General features: G+C 38.8%; 1 protein-coding gene across 2 annotated transcripts in view; it reads right to left on the bottom strand.

Moving 5' to 3' along the window:
• The window catches only part of phactr3a (phosphatase and actin regulator 3a), a 32184-nt gene extending 9136 nt beyond the window's left edge, over positions 1 to 23048 (bottom strand). Inside the window, exons 1-4 of one of the 2 annotated variants that reach the window (XM_072367829.1) lie at positions 22795 to 23048; positions 3108 to 3272; positions 1772 to 1939; positions 886 to 1098 (exon numbers count right to left, since the gene is read on the bottom strand). In XM_072367829.1, the coding sequence (XP_072223930.1) occupies positions 886 to 1098; positions 1772 to 1939; positions 3108 to 3272; positions 22795 to 22897 (649 nt within the window). In that variant the 5' untranslated portion in view covers positions 22898 to 23048. Of the gene's footprint in view, positions 1 to 885; positions 1102 to 1771; positions 1940 to 3107; positions 3273 to 22794 lie in introns of both variants that reach the window. The other variant, XM_072367828.1, reaches the window with a different exon arrangement.
• Between the last annotated feature and the right edge of the window lie 963 nt (positions 23049 to 24011).

Below are 24011 nucleotides of genomic sequence, written 5' to 3' on the forward strand. Positions count from 1 at the left end.
ACTTTGAGGCTCTCAATTTTTGTGCTTTTGCCCTTCAACATATATCATATTTCAATGGGGATATACTGTACATTCTACTTCATTACATTTATTCAATACATTTTTTTAAAGTATCAGATATATTTCTTGAATATACATCGTACTTACCAGGATTACTTATTAGGATTTTATATAAAAGAATACAGAAAACTTGTATTTTGTCATATATCACTGCTACAATAAAAGCCAAGGTTTAAATAAAATTAAAAGTCAGATGAATTTATGTTGCAAAATTATTTTTTCCGTCCTCTCATGAGCTCTCAAACTTATTGTATCTTATGAGTCTTTGGAGGTTTCTAATATTTAGATATGTCTGTCTATATTTAGATATAGACCAGTTATAGACAGTTGGTCTGTCTATATCTAAATATCTATATCTAAATATAGACTGAACTACCCAACTGCATGTAAAGGTAAACCAGCTTCAAAAGTGAAATCCTGCTCAAAAAATGATGCCATGTTACTGTCAACAAACTGAGTCACATAAATATGTTGACATTTTATGCTGTACTTCAACCTGTGCTGCTGACTTAACTATACTACTGGTTTCTGCAGGACTTTTATGTTTAATGACATGTTTAAACACTGAAATATTGTAGGACTTGTCCCTAAAATATGAGAATGGCATTTTATTCTATAGAGATCTGGTCACTGTTAAAGCCACACCATATTTACACTTCTTAAGGCATTCAAAGAAGTTTTGAGATACAAATCTGTATGTCTTTTCTATCTTCAATCTTACTACGTTTTAAAATGTTTACCCATATGAGAAGAAACAGGTTTACGCAGCTATTATGTGTATACATTTTCTCTTTAAATCAGAATGAAAAGGCTCCCGGCACTCACCGTCTCCAGCAGTCAGCTGGGACAAAAGTTTTGGAGGTACTTGTGGTGGTGAAGTTCCTGGAGGAATCTCTTCCTCAGATCTGTCTTCCATCTGGTCTTCCATGTCCTGCAGCCCCTCAGGTAGATCCCCAGCTGGGTGCACTTCTTCCTCTCCCTCATCCTCCGATAGCGATGCATTCTCCTCCTCTCGTTCACAATCCTGGAGAGGTGCAGCTACTGAGGGACAATTAAAAAACATTTAAAATGCAAATGAAGGTTTTACCGCATAGAGAACATATATATTGTAACTGTAAAAAAAGTGTTTTAATGAGTAGGTCCCTATGCACCAGTCACTTTACCATCATGCTTTAATTAATATAACTAATGAAAAAACATCGAACAAAGATTGGACAATACAAGCCAAAATAAAATTAAAAAAAATTGGGTGATAGCTGGAGTGCAATTTGATCAGGCAAATTTTTGGAAAGCAATTAGAATAAACATGCCTGATGGACCAGATGCACAATGACAACAATTTCTAAAATGCTGTACTGTTTCTTACATTTCTTTCTTACAATGTTGTATGAGTACACATATGACAGGCTTCTTAGGGCTGATAAGAGTGGAAAATGGCATTCAGTTGTCTTTGCTACCCTCTAGTGGTGCATATCAAACACAAACGCATTTATCTGAGGAAGCTACCACAAAATGTTAATTGCTAATTCAAGCAGTTGAGCAGTTTGAGCCAATTTATAAAACAGCAGTTTTCAACAATCTCATATTGATCTTTCAAAGTTCAGCTGAAGACACCCTGCCCCTTCACAAATTTGTTTTCCCTATATCTGTAGCTTTTGATGAGCTATGATGTCCGCTGATTTTAATGATTGTACTTGAGCGACTGTCCTACCTGATGGGGTAAGCTCCTCCTCAGGACCAAGATATTCCACACTGCTGACTGTGAGGTTTTGATTTAAAGACCCCCCGAATCCTCCGAGCAAGACTGCACCATCTGAGCAGCAGCCCTGGGTTGGAGAGCAAGGGTCGTGGCACAGAAGTCCACTGGACAATGCTACATCTGTGAATGGAGAAAGCACCATTTACTCTTGGATCAGATATAAGTGATCAGGTGGAGGAACACCTTTATTATCCAGCTAGTTGTTGAGATAAGAATACAATATTCGATTAAAAATATACACATGACATAAATCTACACCCAGTTTATCTGAGGAAACCAATGAACCAATCAGCTTGCAGCCTTTCAATGGACAATGATGTCACGAACAGATTTCACTAAATGACATTCACTCTTAAAGTCACCTTCATACAGTAGCCCTCTCCATTACAGCAAGAGCATCACATTTAGGTTTGTGTCCAGCAACTACAAAGCTGCTTTTAAAAGCAGACATACAAGGTGACTGTGTGGCAAATCCATAATGTTTATCAACTTCAAACCACATGATACAGTGAGAATCTGATCAAATTGTGCTATCATTTCACAAAGTTTTAGAATTTTGGAGTTTATGTTACACCTTTGTCTGATGCGGTTGGGGCTTTTGTCTCTTATGTGTCAGTGTAAAGAAGGTCCTCAATGACACTTAACACTGTTGTGAAGGTATTTCCAGAACTCCAAAAGACTAATTTCATCGTTCCACATTTGATTTGTCTATTTTCAAATAAAATGGCATGCAAATATTTTCCTTTTGTTGGCCAAAAGAAGAACAACACATGCAATCGTGGATGTCCTGGATAGAAAATTTAATTTAACCTTGAGAGACAGCACAGTAGGTGCGGCTGCATTTCTACTTAATGGTAAGATGACTCTTTAATGATTCTAGTTATGACTTCCAAACGTCAGCTTGTTTTCTTAGGTGGCTTGTTTTTCAATTTTTATATCTGATCTGCAAAAATGATGTTGAATTTTTTTCTAATAAAAGTAAGAGAGGGATGTTTAGCCCTTGAAAATGATAATTTGTTCTAAAAGTATAAGGCTACAGCGAGTTGTGCATTTTTTCCTTTCCAGTTTTTGTTTTTACATATAAATTACACTGTATAGGGCTATTTGGGCTCAATTGAGAATGAATGACTTTATTCAAACAGTTTCAGAATCATATCTTGCTGTATCTCCTCACCAACACCCGCTCATTCTCTTTTCCTAACCTCAATTGCATGAGGACAAATGTGGTTTCATGGGTGTCAGTGCGGAAATCTTTGGCCTCCCACCACCCTGACACTATCCATCCTACCTGTGGAACTCTGCTTGAGCTTCTCATTTTTCTTTTTCCTCCACTTCCAGGGCTTGAAGATTCGCCCCAGGGTGGCCAGCTTGCTGTTACGCCGTACGGGTGGAGTGTGTACCCCTGTCACCAAGCAGCCTGTTCTGAGCACCCTCTGCTGGTCCACAAGCTCTACTACAGTGACCGAGTAGATAGAAGAGACCCCAGAGAAGGGTTCGAAAAGGTTTTACAGGAAGATGACACAGGGAAGGGCAGGGTGGGTGAACAAGATTAAAAGCAGGGCAAGCAGGCAAAGGGGTGTGTGGAGGTTGGGAGATGAGGTTGAGGTGGGGGTGGGGGGTGGGAGGTGGGGGGGTGGTCAGTCAATGTGCAAAAGAAGGTGAAAACAGAAAAAAAAGGAGGGAGAGAAAAATAGGGACCCAATTAGTATGCTCACCTTACTGAATAAACCATGATGGAGTCCAAATGCTGTGAACAGATTGAATTAGAAAGACTAATTTGATCATGGCACACTCTCTTAGGGCTGTTATTTTCCCTCCTTTCCGAGCCGTACATCATGTATCAAAGTAAATAGCTGTCACACTCCCAAGTTGTGAGACATGAATATGAAAATGAAAGCACTGCAGACGAAGACTGCCTAATATAAGATGCATTCCCTTGTTAACCAACAGGTGGTAAGCCTTACTGCTTTACCAGAAACCGCATTGGTTTTTGCTATCTGGTAAAACAGGGACGGCTGCCATTGTATCTGCCTCCACTTTCATAGTGTATAACCTTCCTACTATATATATATATAACATTAGATCTGGCTCACATTACAATGTGACTCTACAGTGTGCATTCAGTGTTTTCAGAAGTAAAAAATATCCACAATGTCATCTGACTTTTTGTTATTTCAGCTTTAAAAGTGATAAATATTTAGGTATGCTCTTGTCTGTTTATGTAGCTTTTGACTGAGACTGGTTGAACCTCATGCTCTTTTGTTTGTGTTGTGTTCTGCATGCAGAACTATTTTTCGTTCTATTTTTGGAATCCCATTAACTTCTGTTAAATCCCTGATGATCTTCCCGGGCACACACAATTCAAAATAAAATACACAAGAGCTCAAAAGCTCTCAGGAGGGAATAATCACACGTACTGTAAACATCAGAAATTAATTAAATGATTGTGCAAATGAAACTGTTAACAGAAAAAAAATTAACAAATTAAGCTAAGACATTTTTTCATATACCAAAGATGTTTTAGATAAAGCAGACACAAATGAATTAATGAAAATCCAGGATTAATGACTAGTCTTTTCTGATAGATGAGCAGCCCACAACTCCCATGCTGCTACCCCTGCAGACTCTTCTGTCTATAGAAGAAACCTGTATTTGAATCAATGATGGCTATGACTCATATCAGGCAAAGTGTGGGTCTGCAGATTCATGTGCGTACATTGCTGCCGGGCTGCAAAAAAAAGCCAAGAAAACGGAAATGCACAGTAAATACCATGTTTAGGAGCTACATACGTCAATGTGACAAAAACAAAAAAAGAATATATGAAGAAATATGTCATCATAATTCTGCTATCTTTGTTCAAACAATCAGTTGAAGAGGGAGATGAGGATTTGGGAAGGAGGGGGTTGTGGAGGAAGAGATGGGCTTGCAGAGTGGCTCAGGGTGTAATGTTGAGTACAGTGATGGAGGAGGGAGGACACAGCTGACTCTGTTTTTCATGCTTTTAAAGCACTTGCCTTTTTCCTAAAGTGCAAGGGTAGGGAGTAGAAAGCAGTGATGGGGGGGGGGGTATTGGGTAGAAGAAAATTTAGGAGTATTGAGAAGTAAAGTGTGGATTCAAGATAGGGATAAGAGAAAAGAAGAGATTAAAGCAAAAAAAAGAAGCAGAAGAAGATGGCAGGAAAAAAACAAATGAAAGCAATAGTGGTGAGGAGAGAGAAAACAGATAAAACAGAGGAAGAAGTAAAGGAGAATAGATCAGATGAAAGGAGGTTATTTCAAGTTCTGAGTTTGACCACATCCAGTTCCTGGAAGCAGGTCAGTTGACCATGTCCACCCCTCTTTCTGTATCATTATCACACAGACATGGTGGTACACGCAGAATCCAGGTCAAGCTTGAAGGAAACGTAGCTAGGCGCACACAGAAAAAAAAAAAGCTTAAGAGAAGGAGAGGGGGTATAGGAGGGGCAGAGGCGCTGTGTCTGTGTAAGAGGGAGAGAGTCTGCGTGGAGCGAGAAGGGAAGGAGAGGGGGTAGGGTCAGACCCGTTGTCGTTTCCATGGTGACCACATCCAGATGCTGCCGCAGCAGTGGGAGCTGGGGGGGGCAAGTCTGGCTAGAGCTTGGAGGAGAAGGGAGGGGTGAAAAGGGGAGAGGAGCCTCCACTACACATACACCTATCTAAAACCAGTGGCAGCACCGGTGCATTATGGGAAAGTGGTGAAGCCACATGGAGGTCTCTCTGCATTTTTGAAAGAGGAAAGGAGATGGGAGGGGGGAGGAGAAAAGGGGGATTCCAGGGAGAAAAGGCGAGAAGAAGAGATGGGTGGGGGCTGTTGCTATACGGAAGAGCTTGCAGTAGAATCTGGCCTCGTCCAATCACAGCACAGCTATTTATAATGCATATCAAGTAACTTCATTTTTCATATAAATGGTGGTTATTCAGAGAAAGTGACAGCAGTCTGGATAGAGCAATGGAATTAGGTGAAAATATATGCATGAGCAAGGAGTTTTCTTTCATCTGCTGGATGAGGATGTATCAAAATGTGTGTCAGATAAGCATGAATGGACTACGTGTTCCATGTGGCAACGATGTGTGACTCTAATTAATATGCTAATGCAAATAGAATTTATTAAATCCATGTCATGATCGTGCATGGACCAATAGTTAGTTTGTTATACTCCTCTCTCCAAGAGAAGTCTGTACAGAATGTAATTACAATCAGGGGGTGGTGTCACAGATTTACACATGATATAAGATTAAATTCTTTATAGACCTAAGGAATGCTGGGAAATTCAACAAGCAGATGATAAACTCTCCATAACATTATAGCTGTTCAAACTCAGAAATGATTAAAGAGCGGAACAAAGTAAGTAATTTGATGATGTGACTGGGCAAGACAACTAAAACAGAGCACGTTACTGTGCCACCAGGAACCACACCCCACCAGACAGGCCTGTCAGCACATTCAGGACTGTAAGATCTCTCCCCACACAGACACTGAGCATATCCCCCCTCCCAAGTTCACAAATTGGGTTTTTGAAACCACTGTTACAGTTTAGGTAGTCTATGAATAAAATGTGACTTGGGAATAAATGAAGAAATAAATACACCCATCACACTCATCTGTAGTGACTCTTTGTTGCTCTGCGATAACACGAGAGAGGGAAACATTGTGTGTGAACAATGAATACAACACTGATATCTGTGACATCTTCAAATTCAATGAAAGGCAGTTGCCCTGAGTAGTAAAGTAACATTAGCGGCACAGTTTCAGCACTGAGGTTGTATGAAGCAAAGCCTTGCATTTCTGAATCACCTGACAGACTTATTTGATGCTTGTGTTTGTGAAGCTTTCTGTGCGGCATTAAAAAAGCAGATGCTGATTAAACGCCATTGTACTATCGATGTAATTGTTCAATGGAATTAAAATGGAAAATAGATAGATAGGATTTGATTTTGTCATGTAAAGATACAAACATCTCTAGAGACTGTTCCTATGTGCGTGTATGACAGGAAAGCAGTCAATATATGGTAGTGTCAACACTTTATTTCTGACAGCAGGCCAGAACATATAGGGGAAGCTGTTTGTGTAAGCAAAGTCAGCATCAAGATGCTCAGATCAGCAAAAGCAAGACAAGTTAGATTTAGAACATTTAGGGAAACACAAGGACAACTGACTGCCCTATATAAGCCAGTAGGTTGTTGGACATGAACTGTTTAATCATGCATCTGTCTGTTATAACCCAAGCTGCTTGCCCGTATTAAAGCATTAATTTTGAAGTCTCAACTGTGTATTCTCCCCCTCTTCTTTCTGGTTAAAGAATTATCTGCACAACTAATCTTTGCAGCAGAGTTTCTTATCTTATTTTACAAGTCTCTCAAACAGAATTAGCACTCAGATGTCTGGAACAAGACTGAAGAAAAGGCCATGAAATAAGTAGTAAATATTCTAAAATAACAAATCATGGCTTCATTTTTGTTTCTGCCAAACTTGCAGCATGTTGCGTCGCTTTCCACTTCAGTCCTTCAGTTTTGTCTCAGCAACTTCATATATTGCCAAGAATTTTAATACAGACATTCATGTTCTTCAGAATCCTGTTTATAGATCATTGAAATGAGTGCAAAGTTTAGTTTTCATTAATACAGTCAAAAATATTGCTTGAACGAGTTATGTGGGAAAATCTGCTACATACATTCATGCTCCTTAGCAGTAGATTGCTATATATATTGTTGATACCTTAACATTTCAATAAGATCCATGACTATTTTCCAGGTCAAAACCTTTATAAACCCGACTAATCCACCAAACTGACTGATTCGTCTAGCAAAGTGACATGAAACAAGGGTTTCCTGATTAAAACTACAATAGTTTCAGCCGTTGCCACATATGAGCTAGCTATTAGCCAACCATTGCCACTAGTGGGACAAAGCCCACAATCAAGCAGTTGCTAAGCAGACGATACCACATGGACATTTTCAGCAGGCAGTGCATGCTTTTTTTATTCTGTATTGTGTATGAATACTGAACAACAAATGGAGTAACGAGCTGAATTATTTTAACTTTTCGTGGTTTTCTTTTAAATTCAACGCAAAGAAGAACTGAATACTCTCCCAACTGAAATCAATTAGAATGGAGGCACTTCACATCAGTTAACACATCAATATACACCTATGGTACGCTGACTGTGCACATTAAGCAGTGTATCACCCAGTAAATATGCCGGATGTTAAGCTCAACTGAAGTGATAAAGCATCTTTAACACTCACCTCAACAAGTGCTACAAACACAAAGGACCATAGAGACGTCTTGATGCAGAGTACCAATTCAATTTTAAATTGATGAATAAACTCATATCACATTTACAAAGTAACTCTTTTGAAGTAGCTTAGTTTTTTGTCAAAGATTTTAGACACAATGAACAGCCCTGAAGCAGCCCTGCCAGCAAATATTTCTCCCTTTATTTTAGAGGTGTTTTCTCCCCTATCCTTTTATTACCAATTGTAGCTGGTCTCCAACCCAGTTGCTGAAAAAGGAGAGCACCCAATGTCAGAATGAAGGTGGAGACAGAGTATAACAAGCTGAGGATTCTGTATCAGGAAAACATTGTCCTGTAATTGTGTGATAAGATTCATCTTTCTCAGGATGAAATGCAAAAACTTTGGAGATTTCTTTGCATTTCCTCAAGCACCATCATCTCCTCAAAACTGTAACTACTGTGTTTGTGGTTTTGACCTACAAAAATTATGACTTTGCCAACAGCCAATGATGTACTTTGTGCCTGATGCTAATTAACAAATTTTAGAATGTTCACATTATAAAGTGAGACTGCAAACACAGTTATGACTTTGTAGCTTTCTGTCATAGCATGCCATCATATTTCTGTGCTAGTATTACAGCACATCCCACAAAGTGCTGAAATGTTTACAACATCAAAGAACGACTGATCTGCTGTTACCAACCAAACCAAACCTTTCATAGTCTGCACTGTAGTTTATATTTGCTTCACTGATCACTTCACAGATATAAATAACATCAGATCTATCTTTGACTTCTGCCTTCCCTGCAGACCCTATTGAACCTCAGTGTCTCGCTTTAGCCTCCCTGCTCCTCCGAAGTCACTGACAATGTGCCCTTGAATAGAGCACCTCCTTACCCGCTGCTTCGCCAGCTAACCTCTTCACTTTACCCCCCGGCTTTACAACTGTGCTGCCATCTGTCTGTAGCCCTGTTGCCTCGGGGGCCCGGCCACAGTCAGGGCACACGGCTAACAACTCATAAGAAGAGAGTGAGGAGTGCAAAGGCTCCAGCAATGTACAATGACATAGAAAAAATTATGGTCTGCTGTAGAGTGATATATCAGAAATACACAGAGAATTAAAAAAAAAAAAACTTCAGAAGTTGAATTTAATTTAGGCTTAAAAGTCTACTCTTCATGGACATGAAAAAATATATGATAAATCTCTAAAACTGAATTAGTTCCCACTGTGTACACCTCAGACAAACATCTATGACCAATATTCATCCTACTGAGCCTCAGCAACACATGGATCATGCAATCAGTAATGAGGATCTTTCTTTTCAGGGTATTTCTATTATCAAATGGATTTTGAACAAGTCTCCAACCATAACTTGATTAGGCAGAGAACCATAATCATTACTGGGGACATAGAGGTCGTGTCCTTGCTTTTCCAATCCCATATTTGCCGATTTCCATTTTTCAATCAACGTACTTTATTGTTTATTCAACAAGTAGTAGTAGTAGTAGTAGCCCAGTCTACAACATAATAAATTCAAGGGCAAACAGTAATGGCAAAAGCTTTTTTTAGTCCTATTTCAGGCTATTTTGCTTCCATGATACATCTTCTTTCTGACTAGAGGAGGAAAGTGCACAAATTACAAAGTTCTATTAAAAAGTTAATGTTTTGTTTTTCAAGTATTAATGTAAATATCTAATTCGATTTTGAACATTCTTGATCAGAAAATATTTCTTAATAAAAAACATCTTCACTATCTTGCCTTAAGGAAACAAAACATTTGGGGCCAAGCCCTGCCAATTGATTAACTTCACAAAAGAAGTTGTGGCCTGGGCAAGCTGAAACGATGTACTAATAAGATAAATTAGCGAATATGATTCTATCTTGCTGCTGTGTATTGTGCTGGGACGTGTTTGTAAGTGAAATGCATTTCTGAGAGAACCGAGCATCATCTTGTTTGGCTACATGAGTCTGTAAAGGTCAAGCCTCCAGATCATCAAAGTGATTACAGGCAAGTGTGAAACACCGGCATGTGGGCTTACTGGCAACAAGAGAGTGAAATGATGTCAGCCAGGCCAGCAGCCAGTAGGAAATGCCTGAGGCTGTTGTTTATTACCATATGTTAGTGTTGAGAATTAGGACTAGTGGGTGGCTTTGCTTGTAAGCCGTCGTTGCAGCTTCAGTGAGAACGACTTGGAACGTCATGTTCTGATGAAAGACTGCCGCTCTATTTCGACTGTCATGAGCTCCATTGAACAGATAGATGTGAGAACAAGAGCAAACTCATTAAACTGTCACGGTCTTTGCTAGAAGGCTCAATAACTATTTTGCCAAAATTTAAATACTTGCATAAGTTATCAGCACATAGTAATAGCTTGTGACATGTTCAGTATGTGAGGAGTATTGGTCTGATTGTGCACAACCTCTGGGCTGCCTCAGTGTTATGCATGGTGAGCTGCAAGCCAACAGCTTTTTAACACGACACTTTCTCGATAATGTGGTGACATTTCAAAGTGTTGAAGCTATGAACTGTTTTTGAAGTTGACTCATTGAAATAGTGGATCTGTTCCATAGCTGAACATTCAAAATCGAATTTGTCTTATCATTCAGACAACTGCAAATTGTCTTCTTTTTTTTTTTGCATTAATCAATGCGTAAATGAATAAAAGTTTTATCTGACTTGAAGTTAATTATGCTAAAATTTCAAATTTTAGATATCAGAAAAGTAGCTCGACTGCAAGCTTTAAAGGCAGATTAGATATATATATTTTCTTTCTGTAATTTCTGTATTCCTTTAGAGTTTTAAATGAAAAAATATTATAATTTGTTTATTATGAATTATTTTGCTGATTAAAAAAAAGAAAATCTGCCTCATTAGACATCAGTTGTGTGGGTGTGGTTCTAGCAAATTTGATGATTTGCTGTGTGCTTGAAATACTTAAGCTATCCAAACAGCACACCAACCGCATGAGTGTAAAAGAGAGAAGATTTTTTACTTTTGATGTTAGAAATTGGTATCACTGCCTGTACAGGACCAGTCAAAATACCTTATGGATAACTCTAAGATACATACAGGAACCTGCACAATTACATTACTAATAACACATTTACACGCAGGCACACCTCTGCATTTCATGCAAAAAATAAAAAATAAAAAAAGAAGCTATATCTGAAACCAACTGTGAAAGCCTCCAGCAGCCTTCGCATCCAACCAATGAGCTGAAAATGTTCCTGCTAAAAGTGCTTTTCCTGTCACCCACACAACAGGGTAAGCCTCAGAAAATGTAATTTCAAACTCTTCTCCTTACCTCGAGCGCCAGAAGAGGGGGGACTTGTTCACCCGTGTATCCAGTAAGAATTTCAGTCCATAGATAATTTATTGGCTGTGTTCCCAGATATAAAAATCGTATTCTTCAATCAGAAAGCTACTTCCAATCAGGTAATGGAAGTCTCGATTCAACCTTTATCTTGTGTTTTCTGCATCGCATTAATCTGAGAAACCGCAAGATCCATATTCACTCATTCAGCGCCTCTTATGTCTTCAGATATGCTTCTTAGACGAGACATGCCTCTTTGCTGAGATGGTTTAATCATAAAATTACACTTTTGAGCCCTGCTGGGTGAAAAGTGTCAGACAGCCTTGCGTTGAAGACTTTCACAGCAACAAAAAATCTGTGTCATTTCTGAGACAGACAATATGTTTAGCGACTTATTGAAAAGTGTCCTTGAACAATATCCTGTGCTACTACTTGCTCTAGTATTTAATAAGTCCCAATAAGTCCTAAAAATAACAGCAAAACATAAATAGGAGCAGTCATATCTTCTTGAAAGCAATCAGTGCTCACAGAGGTTACACACATAGAGTTTAGCTGCTGGTCTGCAATGGGGCACAGTCAATGAGGCTAAGTATAAACTTCAGTAGCAGAGTCAGGTGGGCAAGAAATGGTGTGTAATTCATTCCTGTTATTTCAAATGATTTTGGGTAGTGCCTGGATGGTTTGCAAACTGATTTGGTCTTTGAATAAGATAAAGAGAGCATATGGGAGTAAATATTCACTGCATCCACAATGTGTTTGAACACATGAGGCTTTGTGTCTACACTTTTTCCAGAGGCTGATAACTTGCTTGCAATGAGCTCCCACTGATCTGCAGGGAGAGGACCACAAGACAATGGAAGGTGTGCAGGGAACAGTGCAATTCACTACTATTAGCACTGCCAGGTAAAAACAGGTAACAGCAAGGAAACCTGCCACATTCATATTCCCACATGTGTGCAGCAATGCAAGGCCTGTTAGAAACAACCTGAGCAGAGACTCGTACTTCTGCTGGAAAACCACAGTCTACAGCAGCGTGTGAAAAGCTGCTACTCCTCAAGGGAATCACAAAGCTGGGTTAAAAATAGCATGACATTTCCTCCTATGTTATTGTCAGAGCAACTGTACTCATGTGGACCTCAGATGCAGGGCAAGGAGGAACAGTAACCAGTAACCAATAGTAACCAGCAACTTTCCCTGATGCAAAGCTGTACAGATATAAATTAATGTGCTAACTGTCCAAAAACATAATCTGTTACTTAAATACTAATATAAATAAACAGACCAGATTTTTCACAAGCATGATCAAATTGGTGATTATACCATCTAATAGCCATGTCATGAAACGAAGGTGCACCAAGAACACAGAATCAAACAAATGCACTGCATGCTAGTTTTAGAGAAATATATGAATGAAATGTGTCCACATAATAGTTGAACAAGAGCTAAAGCTAAACCTCTGCCCCTGAAGTTGTTTTTAGACAAAGATTCATGAAGTAAAATCTTTATACAACCAACTAATTTAATGTCAAGTAGATCCACAAATTAGTTGAGTTTCTGTGTCATTTTGTGAAATGAATATAAAAAAGTAAATATAAAAATTTTTTGTAAACTGAATCAGTCCAGGAGTCAAATCTGTTGTAGGGGCTGCATGAGACTGATAACATTTAAGATTCAAGAGGTTTTCCATGCCATTTGCATACGCATAGACAGTTAGAGTGCAAAGGAATTTGGAAGAGGTAAGAAACGACAAAAATGATAAATAATAAAATACTACTGAAGCTGTTCAAAACTAAGACACAATAGAATACAATAGATTCATGGTGTGACCATATGTGCTTTAATATAGCGATACTGCAAATTTTGAAGTTTCTATAGCACTTTGTGAAGAAAATAAATGGCAACTGGAGTTAGGGCAAGCACAGTTTTCCTGATAGCAGACAGGAAAACTGTCTAAAAACTATTTTGTCCAGTATCTTAAACATATTATTTAGAATAATCACTCAAACTTCTATAGGATGCTGATATGGTATAAAATACATTACAATAATTGTAATACATTATCTGATATAATGACTCAGTGCTGATAAGAGAAATTGCAAGAAGACACTCTGTCATAACTTGTAAGTAACGGAATTCTGACCTGAATTCTGACCTTGCTCATTTCCGGTAGTGTTTTTAATGGAATTGAGTTTGAGCCTTTAGCATACATGGATACATCACATGAGATGATTAACTTAAAAGGAATGTGTGCCTCGATGTGCATTCATTGTGTCACTGATGCAAGAAAAATAAATAAATAAACAAAAAAAGCTGGGCCTCTTTCCCAGCAGATCAAGGGCTCAACTGAGTCAAGGCATCTGGGATCCAGGACAGACTTATCAGCACACAGACCACGGCTCCGCTCGGTTTAGCAGCCTTCTGCAGAGGGAAGCCTGGGACTGTCCATGGTGCTGAAGACTACTCCGTTGTGATACATAAAAAACTCAAGACCAGACTCTCCCTCTGTTTGCATCCTACTATATATCTTAACCACCATGTTGTTTGCTGTCTGAATTCCCAGTGTATAAATGATCACAAAAACACAAACAAACGGCCATATCCGCAAATCTCAACTCAAGGTCCGATTGTGCTTTCAGTCTTAGCAGGGAGGCAAAGGATGTATCATTTATCAATTTCCTGGTTATATCCTTGATTCATGGATGATCATGAATCACTGAAATTATCAAAAGCCCAGACTGAATTTAGTCAGCTGTGTGAGTTATCATCATTTCAACTCAAAAGTATATTGTAGATTAAAAAAATCCAAGTTATGTGATGATTCAACAGTCACTGACGACAACAATTATGCTGATGTGTGGGCCATGAATTGAAAATTACTACTGCTGATCTTCTCTCCGTGTTACTAAATTGTAATTTAAGGGCCGTTAGTCAGAGAGATAGCATCTAGCCTTTAAGTATGTCATCGTGGGATTTAGAAAATAGTGAGGGGACTTTGTTTTAACTGGTCTTACATCATGTAAGTTCTTAGTATAGAAGTCCCTGTATAATGAGAGAAAAATTATTGGAACAGATACTGCTTTGGAACAGATACTGCTTTGCTTTGTGTTCTGCTTTTCTGACAATCACAGGCTACTGTGTATCGCCTTTGAAACTCACCACACTGTGACAGTTGGTGATTCATAGGCATCCATGAACCTGAATTTACTTCTCCTTTTGGGCATCTTAGAGTCTGGATTAGGTCCCTTTCATTTGGCTTTAATTTTGTGTTTTACACATGTCAAGTTGTATGCATTTCTGTCATAACTATTTAAAGGTGTCAAAAGATTAGCTTGGCTTTATGTGCTGGCTCAAATGGACTGATTTTGGATTGATTTCCCCATTTAAAAATATTTACTAAGTTACAAAACCTTTGAATCAGTGAATTAAAATACAGCCAAAACTGCTCTAACCTTCCCTCCCTTTCCTATTTATACCTCACACAGTCAGTCTAACAACAAAATGAAAAGCTTCACTTAATTTTCCTTTTACAACTGTATTCCTTCTAGTGCTGTTATCTGATCTAGCTGCATTACATATCTCATTTACCATCTCTAGAGAGGCTCTGGCAGAAATATTCAATATGACTGAACTGTAAGTGGCTATTAAGCATGATACAAAAGGCCTCTTACCACTTTTCCTTGTTTCTGTGCTGATTCAGAGTCTGTCACCCTAGCAATACATCACACCTAATGTTCCCTCTCCCTCCTTATCCTGTCCCTCCTTTCTGCCTGTCTTCCACGCTTCTTTGTCCCAGACTGTTTATCGTTGACGAGTCCTAGAACTTTCCTCTGCCCTCGTCATCTATCGCAGACTCAGCCTGGCAGATTCACGAGGAGCGAGAGAGACATTGTGGCTGTGAACAAGTGTCAGGTAAAATGAACCGATTTTTGTGTGTCTGCGTGTGTGAGTGAGAAAGAGAGAAAGGTTGGTGTAAATGTTCCAGATTCAGTGCTGTCAGAGCAGGAGGATTCAAAAGATTAGACTTGAACATTACATTCATGTGCTTTTCATAGACATTTGTTTAACTCCAGGAATTGAATGAATCAGTACTGTAAAGCTTATGAATTTATGAGGGACAAATTTACATAACATGGAAAATGTCAAGATTTTTGGCAGAGGGCAAGTTATTCTCTAGTTTAGTCATAGCCATGCTTAAAGCTTAAAGCATGTTCCCAAACCACTAATTTCCCATCATACAACTTGATAGCATCCTTACTGATTCACTATGTCCCCAGTTTGTAAGCCAAGTTTCTGTCTTTTCACAGTCTGCAAGTTTAAATTGAAAAAAAACCTGTGATATCACCATGAAATCATCAGCATTAAGGACTTTAGAGAACTCCTTCCACACATTCATAAGATATCATTCAGTGGTTGCTAAGGGCTGATTGAGGCTCTTTATTATGAGTCAACTTAATGTAAATGGGGTGCACCTTTGTTAATTTTACAGAGAAAAACATTAGAAGCTTTTAAATGGAAAATGTGATAACTGATCAATTGTTTACCTGATGTCCAGGACAATACAAATGATCTTATACAAAGAATATTGGTCATAAACATCTTACACTACTAATCATAGATTTTCAAAACATATTAAGAATTTGAGATGGATATCTTGTCATTTAAAAAAATTGTTAATAAATCCAGTGTGTCCTGTATTTTGGCAAAAACAACCAGCTTTGTTGCTATGAAGGAAGAGGAATATGTCTAGAAGATCAAGGTCAATCAAAAAGATGGATTCAGTTTTCTCAGTGAAGATTTATCATTTTGGTAAACGTACAGTGGGATTCTTGGCCAGGTACTGGAGCTTTGCACTTCTGAACCTCACTCCACTGCCTCTGTTACTGGTCTCCTGTAGACTCACTGCAACCAGTTTGCAATTATAATAACATTTTGACTTTCCCTGAAAAAAAATAAATAAATAAAAGCTGCTACCCCTTCATCTCTTTCTCTCCTTCGTCTCCTCTCTGCTTCATTCTTTTAGTCTCTTGTCCTTTTCTTCTGCCTTTCTGCAAAAACTGTGCTTCCACTGTTCCACAGACTCAATGCCCAGAGGAGTTTACCCTTCTCATCATACAGCGTGCAACTTCCCAAACTCCATTTAACCTCATTCTTTAGAGGCTAAATAGCCCAATTTCATGCTGCTTTTTTCTCTCTACCAGGTGTTCAGGGCTGCTCAAGTCTTTGTTCTCCAAGGGCTGACTGTTGAACTGTCTGACTGTCTTGGTCTAGCACATTTTCTTATCTTATTTTTGTGCAGTCTGCACTAACCACACAGTTTTTTCTGAAGAAGAACACAAATGTGGATGCACATGCCAAAAATCATCCAGGCACACAGGTATGTGCATGGAAAAACAGTCGCAGCAACACATGGCTTGTCAAATGCCTAATCTGCTCCCGCATCCGCAGAGAGCAGGCTTGATGTGGGGCTTTAGTCAGTGTTGTCATTTTCATGCTAGACTTCCAAAGGGCGACAGAAAGACTGAGCAGGCTTCCAGATAGAGCAGAGCTGAACGTAGCATCCATATGCAGCTTATCCCCATTTACAACTCTGTAACATCCAGTTATGTTAATCACAGTGAGATGAGAAAAGAATTATTTTTTTTATTTACAAATTTTTTTAAAGCCTTATTTGCTTTAGAACAGAAAATAATGGCGATGTTGTATAATACCATATAATATAATGTTTATATTAATTATGTCACACATCTCAATTATTATCATAGAATCCCATCAGCTTCATTTTTTATGCTCATGAGACGTCATGATAAGCAAACTTCAGAAATAATTAATCTGTGATGGTGGGTGATATGATGATTAATCCAACATAGAGATGACAGGAACGTTAATTACTTGATTAGATGATCAACAAACCGGTGATAAATGAAAACTCCTTCATATTGAAACATCTTGAAACTTGAAGCATCTGAAAAATGACAATACAATGTTTTTCTCTATTCTACATATATGAATTTATTTGGGTGTTCGACTACACACTAGACAAAACGAGACTTTCGACGTAAGTAATGGATTCTTTTAAACAAAATGTACCATTTAATTCAGAGATAGATTCAACAAAATAAATCAAATGCATAAATAAAACATGTATATCGATGAAAAATAACGAAAACAACAGTTGCCTCCCTCACCGTGTGCCCATCCAGAGGAGATGGTGTTATAATATTCTGAAAGGTGAGTGAAATGGAAACAAACACAAGGAAGCTAAAACTTTTCGAGAGGAACTTGGATTAGATGCTCTACAACTACAGCAGTGTCATCTTGAGCCCTGTGTAGAAGAATATCGATTTTTTTTTCGCCACAATTTCACATTCATTTGTATGACCCCTATATCACAAAGTTGCATAGGAAGCGCTGTGATAGAACATTTTTGGTCATACTGCCCACTCTTACCAAGTACAGTAAATTCAAGGTTCTTGTATTAGATGATTGACTCACGCACTGTTTGTAGTAAAAAACTGGAAGATGAAGTTGCACTAAAAGATGTGACGACTTAGAAATATATAAATTTCACTGCATCAAATTTCCATCCAGTCATCCATTTTCTATACCATCTTTATCCAATTCAGGGTTGCAGGGGGGCTCAGCCGATCCCAGCTACCATTGGGTGAGAGGGGCACCAGGGGTACACCCTGGATGGGTCGCCAGTCCATCACAGAAACAAATGAGACAAACAACCATGCACACTTACTCCTAGGGTCAATTTAAAGTCATTAATTAGCTGTGACGAAACAGTGCTAACACCACACCATAAATAGAATTTTATTAATTTAAAAAGAAAGACAGCACAGGCTCATACCAAGGCAGGTTTTCTACACAAATAGAAAGGTTCTTTGCCTTAAATGATAAATAAAATAATATAAGTTTTGATGACCAAATTAAAAAATGCAGTGAATTTGTTAGATATCACAGGCTCTAAGTTTTTTTAACTGCTTGAGAATATGGGGAACAATCCAGCTAAACAGCAAAGTTTTGTCCAGTTATGCCTTGAATTCCTCCACACTAGAACATCAACAAGATGACATTCTTGTCCTCTGTTGCATCCCAAAGGTACTCCTAAGAATTTTGGTTTTCACCTTGGTAAGGCAATCAAAACAGCGCCACACTTTGATGTTCCCATCTGATATTTCTACAATAAAATCAGAGCAGGTCTTTTACTGTATCTCAAGACTATCACTCAGTAATCCACTGAGTGATAGTCTTTTTTTATTTTTTTAGATTATATCTTTGTGCCACCTGTGTGAGCAGAAACAAGTCCTCAAATTTTTAGAATGAATAGCTAACCACTGGTTGTTGGTAACAGGTGGCCTTGACTGACTCACGCTCTCCTTAAAGCTGACTGTGATGACGAAGTCATGACTCCAGCATGGATTACAGCTCTGCTGATGAAAAATGAAGTAAGACATTAATAATGCTGAACTTCATGTAGTTGCAGGTGCTTTTTGTAGGTACAGAATCTATCTGCAGAGTACTATCACTGCCCATCCAGATAATGTAAGCTTGCTTGTGTTCTTCTGGATGGCAGCTTAGGTAGAGTTTAATTTTTGTCCCATTTTTCTCCTTTTTTTAGAGAGGTAAAGTCTCACTTCTCAGTCATAGTTGCTCTCTGTGCAATCAATTTAACACACATGATTAACAGCTGAACAAGGTAACTTCACACCGTTTGTCCAGACTTCTGAGAATGTTGACAGTCATTTAAAAAAGCTGGTGACTGCCAGAAAGAATAGAATATGGAATCCAGTGGCACCAAACCACAAAAAGCATCTTTGTTTCAACCACATTCTGTTTTAGGAAGGTTGTATTTCTAATAATTTTGTAAAATAACAGACTTGGACTTCATTATTTTCTTGGCTAAGCATTAAGAGGAGAAAACGGCAGTTTGTATGGTACTGTAAATGTGAGTGTTAGCGTTAGGGGTCATTTTTACACCTTTGTTTTCATATGGATTACACAATGAAGATGCAACACTTTGATAAGTGAGTTTGAGAGGTGCCAATAGGTGGATCTCGACTTTGATACTTCTGAAACGACTCTCTCTTTACCTCTGGACAAATACTCCATCCATCGATTCACAGCAGCAGTGAAGGCTAATGTAGTCAATAAAATTCAAGGTTTTATTTATCTGCCTCTTCCAAACCACTGGGGTTAGATCACTATGGCATAGCTGAAACTAGTGGTTGGCCGAAGGATGGTTTACAGAATGGAAAATTTGGGTTGGTTCAATTAGTGTGTATGAATATATGATCGTTTTGGATTAGAATACAATTATCATACTGTCAAAGCAGCTCATTTAAATCTAAAACTGGTTTAAATCATTGTTACATAAGGAATTCTGTGGCATTAATCCTGTTTTGTGTACATCATCAAACAAAGCCTGGTTAAATGGGGAGCACATTATGTAAGGCCCACTGATGCATAATTTCCAGTACTCACTGATCAAGACCTAAGTGTAAGAGAGGAATTATGTATGAAATTGCTGTAGTTTCAGAATGAGTTATCCCCATGGCTCAGTATCAGCTTTCATGAGGTGTGATACCTCTCCTTAGTCGTTATGTTGGGGTCCTCTCATACCTGAAATCCTCTGAGATTCTTCTGATGTCTGATCTGGGGGGGATTATCCTGGTACCACTACAAACACTGCAGGGAGAGGAGGCTTAGAAAACACTGACCGGTGTGCAGTTAGGTCATACCTGTCCACGGCTGAGCAAGATGATGCAAATCTGTGAGTTCTGGGAACATGTTTCTTAATTTATCATGGTTGGGGAAGTAAAAAGTTATTTTCTCCATTAATCATTACAACTATTAAAATATCTAATTTCACTGTTTGCCAAACATGTGTGAAATCATTTGCTTCTCATGGAGAAAAGCACTGTTTTTCATTTGTTTTGTAACTTTTTAAACTGAATATATTTGGGATTAAGACTGACGGTCAGATCGAGCAAACAATGTAATGACATCCACTTTGGCACTGGGACATTAAAAGAAGACATCAATTGATATCCCTGAACTGATAATGAACATACTCTTAGTTTTTCTCATATGTCGAGTATATTTGTATTTTCACAAAACTTGTCTTTTTAACTTACAGTCCCCTTGTCCTGATAAAAAAATCTCTTCCAATTCTTTCCACGGTTCTAGAGTTCATATGTGTTCACTGGCACTTATGTACATCTTTGTGTAGGACAGTTTCTTCATAGAACAAAACCACAGGGACAACCCTGCCTGGACAAGCTCCCTGCCCGCAAAGCTTCAAGGTGTCCTCTCCACCCCATTAGCTTGGTCGACACTCTGTTATGACTAAGTGGAGCTTTGAGTGAAAGTGACATTTTATTAGCAGGGGAATCTAAGGGATGTTTGTTAAAACGAACTGACTCAACAAGCTTTTATACTCCTGTATTTATGTTTCTTAGTAAGTTTGAAGAATATATGGAACTCAAAGAGGATGTCTCAATTATGTTAAACAACCAGATTAAAAGAAACACGAGTCAAATCTGAAATGTTTAAAATGTTTTTTACCTGCATGTAATTATACTTTTTTTTTTAAAAAAGTATCTCACTTGAGAGTCAGAGTGTCATGTTGTTTGATTAGCACATTTATAAGAAAACACTACTCTGATTCTCTGCAATCTTCAGCTGCTGTTGTCTCTATTGAGTCTTCTCCTCAGTGTTGAGTCAATGGATGAATACAGTGTCAGCCTCTGCAGCTGCACAAGCCACTGTACAGGGGAAAAAGGCAGTCTTTGCCAAAGTAATCCTTTGGCAAAGACTGGTGCCCCAGACATTGGTGCAGTGATGATCCACACAGAGAAGGGATGGGCAACATTGTGTACTTTGGGTCACCAGGCACTGACATTGTCCCTGCAGTGACAGTTGTATTTACTCTGTTTCATTTGCATAGTCTGTTCAGATCTTATACAGGACAACACTTGTGCATATTGCTGTTTTAGCAGTGGATTTTCAGTGCTTGCTGATAGCTTCAGCTCTCATCCCTGGCATGGCTGATCTGCTAAACTGTCGTGCTGTTTGTTCAGGTGTGTCAAAGACCAAGTGTGACATCATCACATTCACCTATGTGTGAATTAAACCATCCTTGGGAGGGCTGAGTTCATCAAAGGTCTATTAAAAATGTGCTATGGCCAGCTGATGAGTAGGACAGGTGTGAAAAAACGGGTGTAATTAGTAAAGAGTTGAAAGGTGAGCGACATTGCTTTTTTTCTGAATCATTCACTCAAGCATTCTTCATGAGCGTAAAACTCACCACGAGTGGGAGGAAGCAATGACTCTTTCCAAGCCCACACAATATGACCAGAAATAGCCTCACTTACGTAAAAATCAAGCCATGTGTTTTCAGTCAGCCTATATGAACAATTCAAGAAAAAGAAGCTTACACCAAACACCTCAAGAATCTCATTAAACTCCAGAGCTCATCAGAGAAGTGAGGAACATGACTGCTCCCTGGTGTTCTGTTATTAATGAATGATCATTTCATTAGCCTGTGCCATATGCAAGAAGATGACTAACAGGCTACAGAGAAACAAACAGGGGCTCCATATTGGAAAGAACACCTGCAGGATCCATGAATAATTTTCTTGAGAGTACAAAGATGTGCTGTATTGGAGGGGATCTTCATCTAAAGCCTCCATCACGTGGAGGATAGGGCATTGATCACAACCAGTCGTCATAGTTCAACCAGTTCAGTATAGGGGAAGCAGAACGGGGGTGGGGATGTCAGCGCTGTCAGTACGCAGAGACAGAGGTTTAGGCATCCTATCATTAGCTGTGCATGTGCCCTTTTAAAATGCTACATATTACACCCTAAAGCCAAGACTGACGTGTCCCCTTGATAAGACTGTAGCAGGGGCTCGGATAAGACATCAAATACGCTTAGCCTGGCATCATGGACATGCGGATTTTGTGATGCTAAATACATGCGTTACCAATGGAGGCTGGCTTCAAGCAGATAGCCTGAATACTAGTATATAAGATACAGTAAATGTTGTACGTATCAATGTCAATATCAAATGGCCAAAATGCTGCCTGCATCAGTATCAGCATAGAGAGCTACAGGCGTCTTTATAATACACAAATCTGATGAGGAATGCAGCCATTTATGGACGGCGATATGGCACATTAATTTTCAATTTGCAGCTCCACAATTTAGAGTTACAGTCTATATTCAACAACCAGTGTTGGCAGCATATGCGCTAATTGTCTCTTGGTGCTCTGACATCCCACTGGGCAAGCACGCAAGCATCTTCGCTTCATCAAAGCAACAGCAACATAAAAACACATGTCTAGATATATATAAAAAAATTAAAAATAAAGAGATAATGCCACGACCACCATACCTGTGTCATGAGCCAAATCGATGCCCGGTTCGGTGAGTATGTTCGGGTCACTTTGAGATCTGCCTCGTTGCAGACAGCCGTCTAGTCCATCCGATGTAGCCATGGGTAGACAGCGCAGGAATCCTGAATAAAATATTGAAAACCCAACCGGAGGCAGGCAAGGTCAGGAGGAAAGCAACGAGTAAGGGTAGATTTAATTCGCTCTGACAACAGCCGCTTTGAGCATCTACCAGGGAACCATGGCTGGGCTGAAATTCCGCGCGCACTAGTGTGTGTATGCGCGCGCGCGCGTGTCTAGGCTGTGTGCAGCGACGTGTGGATATGGGAGGGGTGATATGCCCCCGATTATGCCAACGGGTTGATGATGCCCATCCCTGTCCAGCAACACAAGTAACATTCGACACACCTGCATGCTGCACACATTAGTCTATTATTCTGAAATCTATTGAATATTTATATTCAGTGGTCCAGGCAGACATGCATCCAGACCTTGTGCACCTCTGCTGCATCATTTATTCAGGGTCTATTATAGCTGCAGGCAACCAAGTAATGCCACATGAGGTAGAGTAAGCACAATAAAGAGCAAAAATAATTGAGAGTTCATACACTTCTTATATTTGGTTAAGTGGTTTTCCTGCATAAATGGACATATGATAAGACAATATGACCTCCAATAATGATACGATGTAATCAGATGATAATGTACGTTCATCATAGGCCTACTGTTATAGACATATAAACATATTATCATCACTATCGTGATTATTATTATAATTTATTCATTCATTCCTTTTCTATACCCGCTTAATACGTGTGTGTGTGTGTGTGTGTGTGTGTGGTGGTGGTTGTGGTGGTGTGTGGGGGGTCTATTATAAAAACTATCATTATTATTATCAAAATAAGCATATTTGTGTCTAATGACATTGCTAAACTCCAGAAACATAGCCAGGATATTGTTAAAATAACCTAATGCCAACACTGAAAAATGCCAATTTTAGCAATACATTTGTAACATTATCAAAATGGCTGATGTGAAAGTAAGGAACTTAGAAATAGATTAAAAATATATATACATAGTTTAATAGCAGAATGAAGCAATATTCGTGCTATCGATAGCGTTTGCTTGTAAAATATAGAAAGCAAATATTCTGCAGAAAACAAAGCATTTCTATGCCACAGCTATGGGACTTCATATAGGAGCAGCCCATTGGCTGGTT

The sequence above is a fragment of the Leuresthes tenuis genome, unplaced genomic scaffold, assembly GCF_036924035.1.
Source record: "Leuresthes tenuis unplaced genomic scaffold, fLeuTen1.0.hap1 SCAF_16, whole genome shotgun sequence".
In the NCBI taxonomy this organism is placed as follows: Eukaryota; Metazoa; Chordata; class Actinopteri; order Atheriniformes; family Atherinopsidae; genus Leuresthes; species Leuresthes tenuis.